The sequence below is a fragment of the Camelina sativa genome, chromosome 10 (genome assembly GCF_000633955.1).
Source record: "Camelina sativa cultivar DH55 chromosome 10, Cs, whole genome shotgun sequence".
NCBI classification, from domain to species: domain Eukaryota; kingdom Viridiplantae; phylum Streptophyta; class Magnoliopsida; order Brassicales; family Brassicaceae; genus Camelina; species Camelina sativa.
In genome coordinates, this window is record NC_025694.1 from 4,038,596 (window position 1) to 4,051,821 (window position 13,226).

General features: G+C 38.6%; 5 protein-coding genes across 6 annotated transcripts in view; 2 read left to right on the plus strand and 3 right to left on the minus strand.

Annotated features, from left to right (window-relative positions):
* Positions 68-6,657, plus strand: LOC104716966 (pantothenate kinase 2). Its single transcript, XM_010434459.2, has 22 exons — positions 68-582; positions 711-926; positions 1,247-1,299; positions 1,542-1,658; positions 1,879-1,998; positions 2,119-2,213; positions 2,301-2,394; positions 2,526-2,657; positions 2,784-2,896; positions 2,988-3,180; positions 4,078-4,286; positions 4,398-4,442; positions 4,537-4,585; positions 4,697-4,779; positions 4,860-4,976; positions 5,044-5,107; positions 5,228-5,374; positions 5,473-5,631; positions 5,770-5,853; positions 5,938-6,132; positions 6,231-6,302; positions 6,388-6,657. The coding sequence occupies exons 1-22, from the start codon at positions 324-326 to the stop codon at positions 6,478-6,480; spliced, it is 2,709 nt and encodes a 902-aa protein (XP_010432761.1). The 5' UTR covers positions 68-323; the 3' UTR covers positions 6,481-6,657.
* On the minus strand, positions 6,549-8,442 carry LOC104716965 (putative exosome complex component rrp40). The gene is made up of 8 exons (XM_010434458.2): positions 8,258-8,442; positions 8,078-8,152; positions 7,809-7,895; positions 7,588-7,644; positions 7,362-7,454; positions 7,176-7,248; positions 6,996-7,071; positions 6,549-6,910 (listed from the first exon to the last, which is right to left on the minus strand). The coding sequence occupies exons 1-8, from the start codon at positions 8,309-8,311 to the stop codon at positions 6,697-6,699; spliced, it is 729 nt and encodes a 242-aa protein (XP_010432760.1). The 5' UTR covers positions 8,312-8,442; the 3' UTR covers positions 6,549-6,696.
* On the plus strand, positions 8,497-9,797 carry LOC104716967 (heat stress transcription factor B-2b-like). 2 transcript variants are annotated; one of them, XM_010434460.2, is made up of 3 exons: positions 8,497-8,570; positions 8,724-8,991; positions 9,098-9,797. In XM_010434460.2, exons 2-3 carry the CDS (start codon positions 8,749-8,751, stop codon positions 9,428-9,430), a joined length of 576 nt encoding a protein of 191 aa, XP_010432762.1. In that variant the 5' UTR covers positions 8,497-8,570; positions 8,724-8,748; the 3' UTR covers positions 9,431-9,797. The 2 variants fall into 2 exon arrangements, with proteins under 2 accessions (XP_010432762.1, XP_010432763.1); XM_010434461.2 differs by having other exon boundaries at positions 8,553-8,609.
* Positions 9,872-11,595, minus strand: LOC104716969 (alkane hydroxylase MAH1-like). Its single transcript, XM_010434462.1, has one exon. It carries the CDS (start codon positions 11,551-11,553, stop codon positions 10,024-10,026), a length of 1,530 nt encoding a protein of 509 aa, XP_010432764.1. The 5' UTR covers positions 11,554-11,595; the 3' UTR covers positions 9,872-10,023.
* The window catches only part of LOC104716970, a gene marked incomplete in the record, with an annotated part of 5,164 nt that continues 3,988 nt past the window's right edge, over positions 12,051-13,226 (minus strand). The window contains 3 exon segments of the mRNA XM_010434463.2: positions 12,051-12,552; positions 12,769-12,975; positions 13,087-13,226. Coding sequence (XP_010432765.1) covers positions 12,292-12,552; positions 12,769-12,975; positions 13,087-13,226 — 608 coding nt within the window.

Genomic DNA, 13,226 nt, shown 5'->3' on the forward strand with positions numbered 1-13,226 from the left:
TTTGTGTGGTAGTTATTTAGTTATTAGAATTCTTCAACAATAGTATAGATAAATTTATTAAAATTTTAAAGCAAGGATTTTGTTGAAGTGGTAGGTAGGTCCGCTTCAGCCACATCTTTAGCGATTATAATTCGTATTAGCAAAAAAACTCAAACAGGGTTACTTCGTTTCGTTAAACTAAAGTACTAAACCAAGACTTATCAGTTCGTGTCCTTGGGAAATCGAAGCAGGAAGGGGTTTTTTGTGGTGTGTTTGGGAATTAGGAAGTTGTTGGTGATCCGATCTTTCTGGATTTGGTTTTTATTTTCAATTAAATAAAAAAAATGGCGGGTCCAGGAGATGAGCATGATCCAAGTCTTGACGATAAAAAAGAAGCTGAAGCAAAATCTCAGGTTTGTGTTGGTGAGAAAGATATGTCTCCTTCTTCTGTTCCGGGGACTTCTTCAATCCACAGATCAGGCTCTAGGCCTCAGCTTGATTTGAGCAAAGCTGAAATCCAGGGCAATCTAGAGGAGAGAGATCCCACCATTTTGTTGCCTAATCAGTCTGATGATATCTCTCACTTGGCTCTTGATATCGGAGGTGCATATCTCTCTCTCTCTCTAATCACAAAAAAAAAAATCTTACCTTTGTTTCATTGTAATTGACCGAACATCTAGATTTTTGGAAATTTCGATGTTAGTGCTGAATGTGAAGTCGTTTATTTGTAGGATCTTTGATAAAGTTGCTGTATTTTTCACGGCATGAGGATTACTCGAATGATGATGATAAGCGGAAGAGGACGATCAAGGAGAGATTGGGTATAACCAATGGCAACTTGAGAAGCTATCCTGTTCTTGGTGGGAGACTTCATTTCGTTAAGTTTGAGACTAACAAAATTAATGAGTGTTTGGATTTTATTCATTCCAAGCAGCTTCATCGCCGAGGTATTGCCTTTTTTTCCTCTTCTTATGTTACAAACTTCTGGACTGAACGCTAGATTGATGTGCTTACATAATGATTATGCTAAGTTTGATGTGTTTTTGTCAAATTTTGACTTCCGTTAGTTTCTGTAAGTAGACTGGAGATGGAATTAAGTAGGAGGTAATTTATATATATACCGAACTACTCCTGTCATGTCTAAATGGTCACTGGCACTTTTGTTTTGTTCTTATTGTTTGTAAGATCAGTTTCTGGTGTTTGACTGCTTAATTCGTCTTCTTCTCCATTTTTATTTCATTCAATTCTCTTTTACATTGGTGAATAGATCCTTATCCTTGGAGTTCCAGGACCTTGCCTTTGGGAACTGGTGTTATCAAGGTAATGACATTTTCAGGACTTGGTCGTTTTTATCTTTTGAGGCTCCTTTTGGATATAATTAGCTCGTTCTGTCATTTGATATACCAGAAAATATATTGAGACGATTATTGTTTTTAGGTGAAACCTTTTTCTTGATGTTCTTATGTCTTGTATATCCTTGTAATGTGATTTGCTGATTTGGCTTTGATTAGTTGATGATTGCTTGTTTAAACATATGAGTTGGGCGTATGTATAACTTACAGGTCACAGGTGGCGGGGCCTATAAATTTGCAGACTTGTTCAAGGAACGGCTGGGCGTTAGTATTGAGAAAGAAGATGAAATGCATTGCCTTGTTTCTGGAGCAAATTTTTTACTCAAAGTAAGACCTTTCATTATGCAACATTCTTGTTACGTTGTGTCTTTATTACTAGCACTTGCAAAGCAGAAACGTAAGAAAAGTGTCACATTATGTGTGATTAGCTGTGTTGTCCTATACATATAGTTCTTTTCAGACTATTAATAAATTTCCATTAGTTTATTTGTTTTTCTTGATCTATATGTATGTTTGGAATTTATTCAGTTTCATGCTTTTTCTGCAGGCTATTCGACATGAAGCCTTCACGCACATGGAGGGTGAGAAAGAATTTGTACAGATAGATCCAAATGACTTGTATCCCTATCTTCTTGTGAACGTTGGATCTGGTGTTAGCATAATCAAGGTATTTGTTTACGTTCGCTACTTCTTTCACAAACTGTGTGTGTTGTGGCTTCTTGAAAAGTTGGGAGGTCAGAAAGTTGCATGGACCTATAGATTCATGCAATGTCTTTTCAAAACATAGGTTGATGGAGAAGGAAAGTTTGAACGTGTGAGTGGGACTAATGTTGGTGGTGGCACCTACTGGGGCTTAGGAAGACTTCTAACGAAGTGCAAGAGGTTACAATGGATCTGATTTTCCATTACCTCATTATATTGTTATTTCTTATACCTTACAATGTTTTTTTTTTTCTTTTCTGTTTTTAGCTTTGATGAGTTATTAGAACTCAGCCAAAAGGGAGATAACAGTGCCATTGACATGCTTGTTGGTGATATTTATGGGGGCATGGATTACTCCAAGGTATGAGTCTACTTCGCATCAGACTACATTTTTATCTTATATATACATTGTGGGATGTGAATGCTCTTTTATTAAAACTTAGAATGCTTTATTACTACTGTTCTAGTAATTCTCAGAAACCAATTATGCAGATTGGTCTCTCTGCTTCAACAATAGCTTCTAGTTTTGGCAAGGCTATCTCTGAAAATAAAGAACTGGACGATTACAGACCTGAAGATATTTCCTTGTCTCTATTGCGGATGATTTCATACAATATTGGGCAGGTATGCGTTTGTGAGTCCAAAGGTTACGAGTAAAAGTTCTTGAGCAAGATACTTTTCATTTGATCGGTGAATGGGGTTAAGTTGCTTGAGAATGTTTTGAGTTTCTGATTTGTTGTTTTTGTGTAGATATCATATTTAAACGCCCTTCGCTTTGGGTTGAAGCGAATATTTTTTGGAGGATTTTTCATAAGGGGCCATGCATATACCATGGACACAATTTCGTTTGCTGTACATTTCTGGTATCTTGACTAGTAAACTTGGACTTAGATGTGAAATGCGCACTCCACTTTCACCACTCAACTCCATTAATGTATTGTTTGATCACACTAGGTCGAAAGGAGAGATGCAAGCTATGTTCTTGAGGCATGAAGGTTTTCTGGGTGCTCTGGGTGCGTTCATGAGCTATGAGAAGCACGGTTTGGATGATTTAATGTCACATCAGTTGGTTGAGAGGTTCCCAATGGGTGCACCATATACTGGAGGAAATATTCACGGACCACCACTCGGTGATTTGAACGAGAAGGTAATAATTTTAGCTTACGTTTTACCAAAGTCTCAGCTTGTTCTATTTGATACTCTGAAACTGACAGCCAATGATTCCTTAGTGACATGGTACTGCTCAAAATATTAAAGTGCAGGAATATGATACCGTTCTATACTTTGTGCTGGGTAAAGTGTGCTGCGTACCAGTATAGTATTCTTAAGGAAATACCATTATAGAATATGCTGTTCTTGAAAATGGAATATTTTGGTAAATGTTTGATCTTTCCATGGACTTACTGAATATTATGGCCGAAGGAGATGGTCGGATACTTTGTGACTATTGAAGTGCACTGTTACTTGTTCTTTCCATGCTTTGTGTGCTGACTGATTGTGATTGGATACTTGATCATTCTTCATGAAGATTAGTCACTAGAGTATCTTTTAGATTCTGGTCTAGAGCTTTCCATAGAAAATATATACATAGTTAGGTTATGTGTTATATATATGTTATCTGACAAATCAAGGATCTGCAGTACAATTCGAATATATAATTCTTTGTTTTAACTTGTCCTCGTATCAGTAAGAATCAACATGTGCTTATGCTTGTATGGATATTTTTCACTGTGAAGTATGCTGGTTCTTACTTTTTTTCATACAAAGTATCAATTTATGTGACATAAAAGAATATTAGAAAGCAAGAGTAAGAATCATAATTTTTCTCCTATAGTAACCAACTTTGTTGAGATTATATAACGTAAAAAGCTAATATATAACATACAGACTATTGGTTCCTTTTGTAACATACAAGATTTGTCACAGTTATATTCTCATGGAATCAGGTGCTCTTCCCTATTTCAACTAGTTATAAGCGTTCTGTGTCTTGAATCTGGTCTGGATAAGTTTTGGAGTTTAAAGGTGCTTTCCTGGTTGCTTTCAGATTTCGTGGATGGAAAAGTTTGTGCGGAGAGGAACTGAAATAACTGCCCCTGTACCGATGACTCCATCTAAAACGACTGGGCTTGGAGGGTTTGAAGTTCCTTCATCCAGAGGTAGTGCTCTAAGATCTGATGCCAGTGCTTTAAATGTTGGTGTTCTCCATCTTGTGCCCACACTGGAGGTGTTCCCGTTGCTGGCTGACCCAAAAACGTAAGTGGCATGTCCCTGAGTAATATATTGAGCTTGTACATATATTTCCTGGTGTGTTCATGATTTTGGAGAATTGATGTACTTGTGTTTAATCATTTCTTTTCACACCAGGTATGAGCCTAACACAATTGATCTATCAGATCAAGGCGAACGAGAGTGAGTAATAAGTCGACGCTGATCTTCCAAAACAGTGGTTTTATTTGATGAAATCACTTTTTCTTAAATTGCTTATTTTGTTTGGTGTGTATAGGTACTGGCTCAAAGTTTTGTCCGAGCATTTGCCAGACCTTGTTGATACGGTAAAGTTAACACATAGGAATTGTATTCCACCTTCAATATTGTTTCTTTTTGGGGTGGTGAAGATTCTTTGTGGCCTGGTACTTACTATGATTCTGTGGACATGAATATAGGCTGTGGCAAGCGAAGGAGGAACTGAGGATGCGAAAAGGCGTGGTGATGCTTTTGCTCGTGCTTTTTCAGCTCATTTGGCAAGGTTTGGTTCATTACAACAGATTCCCTTCTTTTATTTCTTTCGTGCTTTTGCCTTTTGCTGACAATTTAGTCTGGTTGAAGATTAATGGAAGAGCCAGCTGCATATGGAAAGCTGGGGCTAGCAAATCTCTTGGAACTTAGGGAAGAATGCTTAAGGGAATTCCAGTTTGTTGATGCCTATAGAAGCATCAAGCAAAGGTAAACCATAGTCTTATTATCTTTCTTCTACTTGGAGTTTTTCTTATGCTCTCTCCAAAATTGATAGGGAGAACGAGGCATCACTTACTGTTTTACCTGACTTACTGGAGGAGCTTGATTCGATGAGCGAGGTCTGTCATTTTTTAACCTTCCTTTCTCTGTAGGTTTATAATTTGTTAATGAACGTTTTACTGCTATACGTGAGACAACGTCTCCTCATTACTGTTTTAATTTTTTTCTCGGATATTCAGGAGGCAAGGTTGCTTACACTTATAGAAGGTGTTCTTGCTGCAAACATATTCGACTGGGGATCTCGAGCATGTGTGGATCTATATCACAAAGGAACCATTATTGAAATATACAGAATGAGTCGCAACAAGATGCAGAGACCGTGGAGGGTGAGAGACAAGACCACCTTTTTTTTTTCTTTCTCTGAGGTTCTTGTTTGCTAATTGTTAATCTTAAGCTGGAAATGTTTTGTTATCCGTAAAATCAGGTAGATGATTTTGATGCTTTCAAAGAAAGGATGCTTGGATCTGGAGGTAAGCAGCCTCATCGACATAAAAGAGCGTTACTTTTTGTTGATAACTCGGGCGCAGACGTTATTCTTGGGATGCTTCCTCTTGCTCGAGAGTTTCTCCGTCGTGGGACTGAAGTATGTATCTTTCTCGAGCTCTTACTATAGTAATTAAATTTCATGCTACTCTTCACAAAACCATATACACTGGCCAAACGGTTTCTTTGCGAAATTAGTTGAGGAAACACTAAACAAATGGTTATTATGATTCTCCAGGTTGTTCTAGTGGCAAACTCTCTTCCTGCTCTTAACGACGTTACTGCTATGGAACTCCCTGATATAGTCGCAGGGGCTGCTAAGGTTTTCTCGGTTTAACTTTTGAATCTTTGTAGTGGTGATCATGTTTTTTCATGTAACTAACTCTTTTGTTCGGTACTCTTGAAGCACTGTGACATCTTGAGGAGAGCGGCAGAAATGGGAGGCTTACTTGTGGATGCGATGGTAAATCCGGGAGATGGGTCAAAGAAGGATTTAACTTCAGCACCACTGATGGTTGTTGAAAATGGATGCGGAAGTCCTTGCATCGACCTAAGACAAGTCAGCTCTGAGCTTGCAGCCGCTGCCAAAGACGCTGATCTTGTATCTACAAAACCCTCTCTGTTTTTACCTGACATAAACTTCAAACACATAAAAAGAGAGAAGCTTTGTTCATGACTTGATGTTTAATGATATTGCAGGTTGTCTTGGAAGGTATGGGAAGAGCACTTCACACCAACTTCAACGCTCAATTCAAATGCGAGGCTCTCAAGGTTTTAACCTCACTTGACAGAGAATTCCAAGTCTAGAATTGTTATTGAAACTTTTGACTGAAACCTTTCTCTTCCTTTTTGGCAGCTAGCAATGGTGAAAAATCAGAGATTGGCTGAGAAGTTGATAAAAGGAAACATATATGATTGTGTATGCAGATACGAGCCTCCCTCTCTTTAACAAAGTTATGTAACACTGCTTCAACCTTTAGACTACTTTGCTCCAATAGTTTATTGGCTCACTGTTGTATACAAGTAACTAAGCATTCGTCAAGTGGCATATGTATTTTTTTATCAGACTGAACTTTTACTGTATAAATTTGTATTTGAATGAAATAAAATCACTTGCTAAAGAGAATCATCAAGGTTCAACTACAGCTCAAGGAACAATAATGTATCAGTCCGAGATTTTGGCGAGCAATTTCTCCACCATGATTCTCTGCTGAGTCCCACTTAGAGATTCCGAGTTCATCATTGCATTGGATACGATAATGACTGTACGTGGAGAAGCCGCATTTACCCAAACTCTTCCATTTAAGCCCACAGCTATCTCCAAGGAGAGTTTCTTTCCAAGAGCCTCGATGACCGGGCATGTTGGTGAACTCAACAGCCTACAAGAGCAAGTAAAAAAACTTTAAGTCAAAAGAAGATAGATAAAGTATAAGATAGACGGTTCTATGAGCAAGCATATATCACATTCTTGAAAGACCAGTTGAAGTTTCAAACATGAAACCATCTCTCAAGGGTCCAAATAGCGCAGCTTTCCCACTTGCTAATACATATAATACATAGAAACGAGAGACGATTAGTTTTGAAAGCATTTTAGTGCAAACAAGGAAAAACAGCATTGCTTAGCTTCCAAAGCTTTTAACTTACCGTCAGTACAAGACACCTCCGGATTCATTCCTGTGTTTGTCTTGACAACCCGAAGATAAAGGAGAGTGCCTACCTATTTATTTAGTACACAAAAGTTTGAACATTCCGGAAACAAGAATTGATAGAGATTGTCATATTCCAAATGAGAGTTAGAGAGAGCTTTCTGATTCATCAGAATGTACATGCCTCAAACTTGGGAATATTTCTTCTTGTTCCTCCTTCGAATGCAAGAACTGGCAAAAGCGCTAGTTGAGGTCCTTTTATGTCCACCCAAAAATTCTGCATGAGTAAAAAGAAACACTTCAATATCGATACATCATAATAAAATACATTTAGAGATAATGACCAATCTGAGAGGGATCTAAGAACAATACAAGAATCTATACAAGCAAGATCTCAAAAAAGGACTTACATCTGTTTTAGAGTCTACCACAATTCCAAGAACATGATCCTCAGGGCGAGGTATGTACTGCAAAAGCCATAATAAAACAGAGTCAACAACAACTAGAATTGAGACTTGCACACAGATAATCAACAAAACAGAACCGTGCACAGACAAATAAAATAATACACAAGTACAAGCTCAAACCAGAAAGGCAAAGATTGAATCATCTCATAATGAAGTGAGCTCACCCGTTTATGAGAACTTTGGACCCAATACTTAATAGGCTTGGAGTAACTTAATTTGCCAGCTCTCATGGCAGAGATAGTATCATTATCCTGAAAGAAGCCAAAACAAACACATATGTCAAAAACATACTCTAATCCCTTTTGCGTTGCAGCTCATGGAAGCAACTGTTTGTAATATCACAAAATCCAGTGCCCACTGGAATAATTTGTTAAGATATGCAAACATAGGCAAGAATTTAAAAGGAGACGAAGCATATCGAAGAAGATGAAACCTGACGAAGGCCACTGCCGAGCTTGATTGTCTGATTAGTCATGTTTGACAAACCAAGAACAACATCGCCTGGAACCTGAAACAAATTGAAAAACCCAATGTTGATTCTAACCAAATCGAACCATAAAGAAAAAAAAAGTGATTTTTTAATTTAGAAGTGGGCAGATGGAAAATAACGGACAACAATCTGATCAATGAGGCTTGAGGGCAAGACAGAAGAAGCTTTGGCACTCATCTTCGAGATAAAAACCCTAATTCCCCTGTTAAAGTTGATTCCTTGGGAGGTTGACGATGATCTGATCCCCCGAAACACTCTTTAGTATAGTTGTCTCCTCCACTCTTTTTTTTTTTTTTTTTTTTTTTCTTCGGCCGCAAAGAAACTGAACAAACCCTTTTATTGTTTTTTTTTTGGACATAAGTCAGAAACCGCCCGCCGAACCTATTTAAAGTGTTTGGTTTCAAGGAGATCGCAGAAACACCCAACGAAACGAAAGGTCGGATTTTTAAATTGAATCTTCAGACTTCAAAATCTTGTGATTTTTTCTTTCTCTCTCGTTCGATTGTTTTTGGTTTTGTCTCGTCGGCCTCATAATTGTTGCATAACCAAATTTTGATAATTGTTGTTGGTGTGCTTTTTGATTCTCTAGGGTTTGCTGAATTTGATTTAGGGAGATGGGTGGTAATGGTTATACTTTTGAACATCCACCTCTCAAGAAGTTAGGCCCACGCCGCCGTTATTTCCCCTGTGAGTTATACAAGATTTTGAATGATCCTAAAACGAATTCAGTAATCTCATGGGGTGAGGAGGGCAAGAGTTTCATCATCTGGGATCCGCAGGAGTTTTCCAGAGATCTGCTTTTCAAGGCCCTTTATCTACTTTCATTTTCACTGTTCGAGACGCGGCTTAAGGCATTTGTAAGTTTTTGTTTTGTTATTTTATGTATATATATAATTAGATTGTTTTGGCCGTGAACCTAGTGTGTTTCTTGCCTTTTTGATTTATACATCTGTATAATTGTAGGGGTTTAAAAAAGTTGACTCTGATTCTGCTGCCCACTTTGAATATGCAAACGATGATTTTGTGAGAGGTGAACCTAAGCGTGCTCTTGAGATACAGAAGCGCTACATGCAGCGTTTTGGACCAGCATCCCCTGCCTATACGCCAATGGTGATAGATCCTGCTGCTTTGGAGTTGGAGATGAGTAGGCCGTCCTCCCTCGCACTTCTTCCCCCTGGAACTCTTGGCCCCATTCCATCATTGCAAGATCCGGTTGCTTTGAAGGCTTACATTAACGATGCCTGGTACCGAGCGGTAGCTATGCCAAAGGATCCATTAACCGCTGCCGAGAAATAACTGGCTGCGTCATTGATGCCTGGTCTCAAGGACGAGATTATGCGCAGGAGAGCTTCTGTTATGGAAGCTTTGGCAAACGCTGGTCCATCAAGAGAAAGAGATACCACTCAGTGATTTATATCTATCTATCACACTCTTGCTCTTTTATATATCCTCTATCCTTGCACTAGTAATATCTATGTTGGTGTCCTTTCCTCCCTACTTTAACTTCTTTTCTTCTCTTGTCTTTGCAATTTCCTAAACAAAATGCTTTGTAACCCTCTTAATTATGATCATATACTCTCTAGCTTTATCTGTTTCTAGGACATATCATTCTGTTTGGTTTATGTCTGTTTTCAGAATGAATCTTTCCTTGTTTGTTTGTCAATTCTCTCATCTGCAGACGCAGGAGCATGATGTACTACGTTATGTAGCTGACTATGAAAAAAAAACCCAAAGAAGTGAAAATAAGGTAAAGGCACTTCATCCCGATGCAGTAACAGAATACATGATTCAATTCGTCAAAATCGTAAAAGATGATAATAAAGTCCTCTACCATAATTATTTCTGCAATAGTTTTGTTACAAACAAAACATGATTTGATTTCAATACTTTCACGCTAAACATCTCTTCGTAACTGTGATTCTAAGTCCGTGCTTCATCGACAGTATAATACCAAGAACTGGCTCAATCTTCTGCCCTTCGACAACCTTAATGTCATATTTTTGTAATATCTCCACTGCCACTATCTTCATTTGATTTAAAGCTATGTGCTTACCTAGACAAGTTCTTGGACCGGCATTAAACGATAAAAACTTGAAGGAAGGCTCATGTTTTATGCCCCCATTCTCGGTAATCCATCTCTCTGGCTTGAATTGCAATGCGTCTTCTCCCCAAACCGCTCGCATCCTCCCCAATGCATAAAGACAGATAACAATATTGGAGTTTGCATCGACTTTATGACCACTTGGCAACACATCTGATTTGATAGGGGACTTGCGCCCGTAGCAAACTGGTGGATAGAGTCTCAATGCCTCACACAACGCACCATGTAAATACACCAACTTGTCCAGATTCTCTTGGCTATTTCCGGTTCTTGATAGATCCGTGTTGATGACCTCTTGGCGAATCTTGGCTACCACTTTTGGATTTTCAGAGAGAAGCCAGAAGAACCAAGAGAGAGCGGAGGCTGTTGTGTCTCTTCCGGCTAGAATGAAAGTTAAGATGGTGTCTCTGAGGAACTTGTCGTCACTCGGATTCAAGAGCTTGTACTTGGTTGTATCTAGCTTTATGAAGGAAGTTAAAATATCCTCACTCTCCACATTGGATATATCAATAACCCCTTGTGATCTCTTCATCTCTTCTCTCTTGGCTGATATGTATTTTGCACACACACGGTCAAAAATTGCATTAGCTTTAGTCATCTTCCTCTCTTCTCCGAATCCCACCCAGTTTTGCAGCTTCCACAAGAATCTTGGTTTGACATGCCTATACAAAATCCCTTCCCCAACATCGTCGAGGGCTTTAGCAAATTCATCTTCAGGCAGTTCAACGGAGAGAGATCTAGGATCAGAACCGGTTACAAGGATTAAGATTATATCGAAGGTGAACCTCCCAAACACGTCTTGCAAGTCCACGGTCGTTCCTTTCTCTGCAAAATGATCAAGAAGGGGAACAAGCCCGTCCTTGAGTTTACGTGTCATGGTACTCATTGAATACCTTTGAAACTCTTGACGATGGAGAATGGCTTGATAAGACTTCCTCAGAGTCTTCCATAGCTCCAAGTCCGTGGTGATGATCCCGTCTCCGAACACATCAAAAACATCTTGGAACGCCGGTCCTTTGATGTAATTTGAGAAATTTGAGGTCATTATATGATGAATGTTAGCTGGATCAACCGTGACCAACATATCCATTCCAGCAAACCGCGGTCCTTTGAATGGAAACGTCAAGTTAGAGATTTCGAGAATCTTAACGCTGTAGTCGTAGATTCGGTGAAGTGCCCTGAGCAGAGCAGGGAGCATCCGGAGGACCGGCCAGTTCCTTTGGAACCGGCCATAAGGTTTCTTGAAGAGCAAGTAAGGGAGGGTAAGAAAGCCAAGGATCATGGCTACAGAAACTTGAAGTAGACTTATTGAAGCCATTGGAGTAAGGCACTTGATTTTAAAACACAACTCTGTGATGGATACTTTGCTGCCACAAGGAGAACTGAATTTATATGCACACACTTCAGGGGACTATTAACAGAATTATTTTTAAACACATTAAATCTTGTTATGCATAAACTGCAAGGCACGAGTAATGCATATATCATCAAATTAGAAACTAGTATTAAATTTGTCACTACACCTACCTTTTTTATTTTTGTGACAATACACCTAACTTTTCCAATCATTTGAAAATTGTCATTATTTCCCGTCGGCCATTTGTAACTTTATCAACTAATTAAGCTTATTAAAGCCATTAGAGAATGAGCTGGATTCACGCACAGACTTCTGAGATATGAGCGCTTAAGGAAGTTCATTAACTTCTTCATTCTGTCCAAAGTTGATGAATGTTTTTAGCATTTAATACTCTCTACCAGTTACTGTTTCAATTATGTTAATAAAATTCCTGAAAACTGGAGAAAGAAAAGCCTTCTGTTGATAATAATTCTATACGAGCTAGAACTGAGTTCAGAACACAAGAAAGACTAAGTATATGCAACAGAGGATAGTGCAATACAATTATACAACAAACGTACTCAATACACATCTTTTTGCCTTATGTACTCAGCTTCAACAAGAGACCAACCGTTTTGTATTATAAAGCGACCAGTCCTTTGATTAAAGAGAAAAAAATGGCAGTCTATCCTCAGGTCAAAGCAGCTATTGTTATACCTATCACTTTAATGTCTCTGTTGATGCCTCTACTTTCTCATCACCATTTTCCTCATTCACAGCTTCGTTGGTCTTTGAGTCTTTCTGGAGAGCACGAAGCATTGCAGAGTTCACCTGTTTTCTCAATTTCGCGTTCTCAACAAAGATGTTTGCCAGTATCTTCCTCAGCTCGTCCTCCACAATTCTTGTTTCGGTATCGGTGCTGAGAGATTTATCGATATCTTGAGCAGCAGCATTTTCATCAAACCCGGCAAGTAGCTGAGCCTGAAAATGGTCTACATCGTTAAAACTTGTAAAATGCACATTGCGACATTTTTTTATAGTGCAGCGAAAACCTATATATTCTACACGTAGAATTAACTTTACGCTGATGCATATATCAAGACGCAGTTGAAAGTAACTCCTATAAGAAGAAACCTTGGATGTCCTAAGTTGAGAAATGTGAAGTTAAATGAGAAATAAAGCAGAATACAGCTATACCTCCTCAATTTGATCATCAGATATTGACAGCAAACGCAAAGCGTCTGATACTGCAGTTGAGTCCTCTGCGAAGTTACTGTTTCCGTCCACTGAAAAATTCAAGTTGTACTCTTTAAGCCGGTCGTGGAGAATCCTGCAGTCACTAAGCAGCTTTTTTCTAGCCGCTACAGTGTTCTCAAGTAGTTCTCTTTCCTGTTTGAGTAGTTTCTGAAAAGTGCAACATGTTCCAGTCTCAGTTGTGTTGTCTCTCTTGCTTCGATGCATATTCATGCTGCCAAATAAGAAAATATATTTAATACTATACAAGGCAGAAATTACCTCGGCTTCAGTTTTATCTGTCAAAGATTGTGTCAGCTCTTTCTCTAATTCCACATGAGAACGCCTCAGAGATTTGACCTCTTTGACAAGAACTTTAATATCTGCTTTTGATTTTGCCTCTAATTCTTCATATCGCTTAG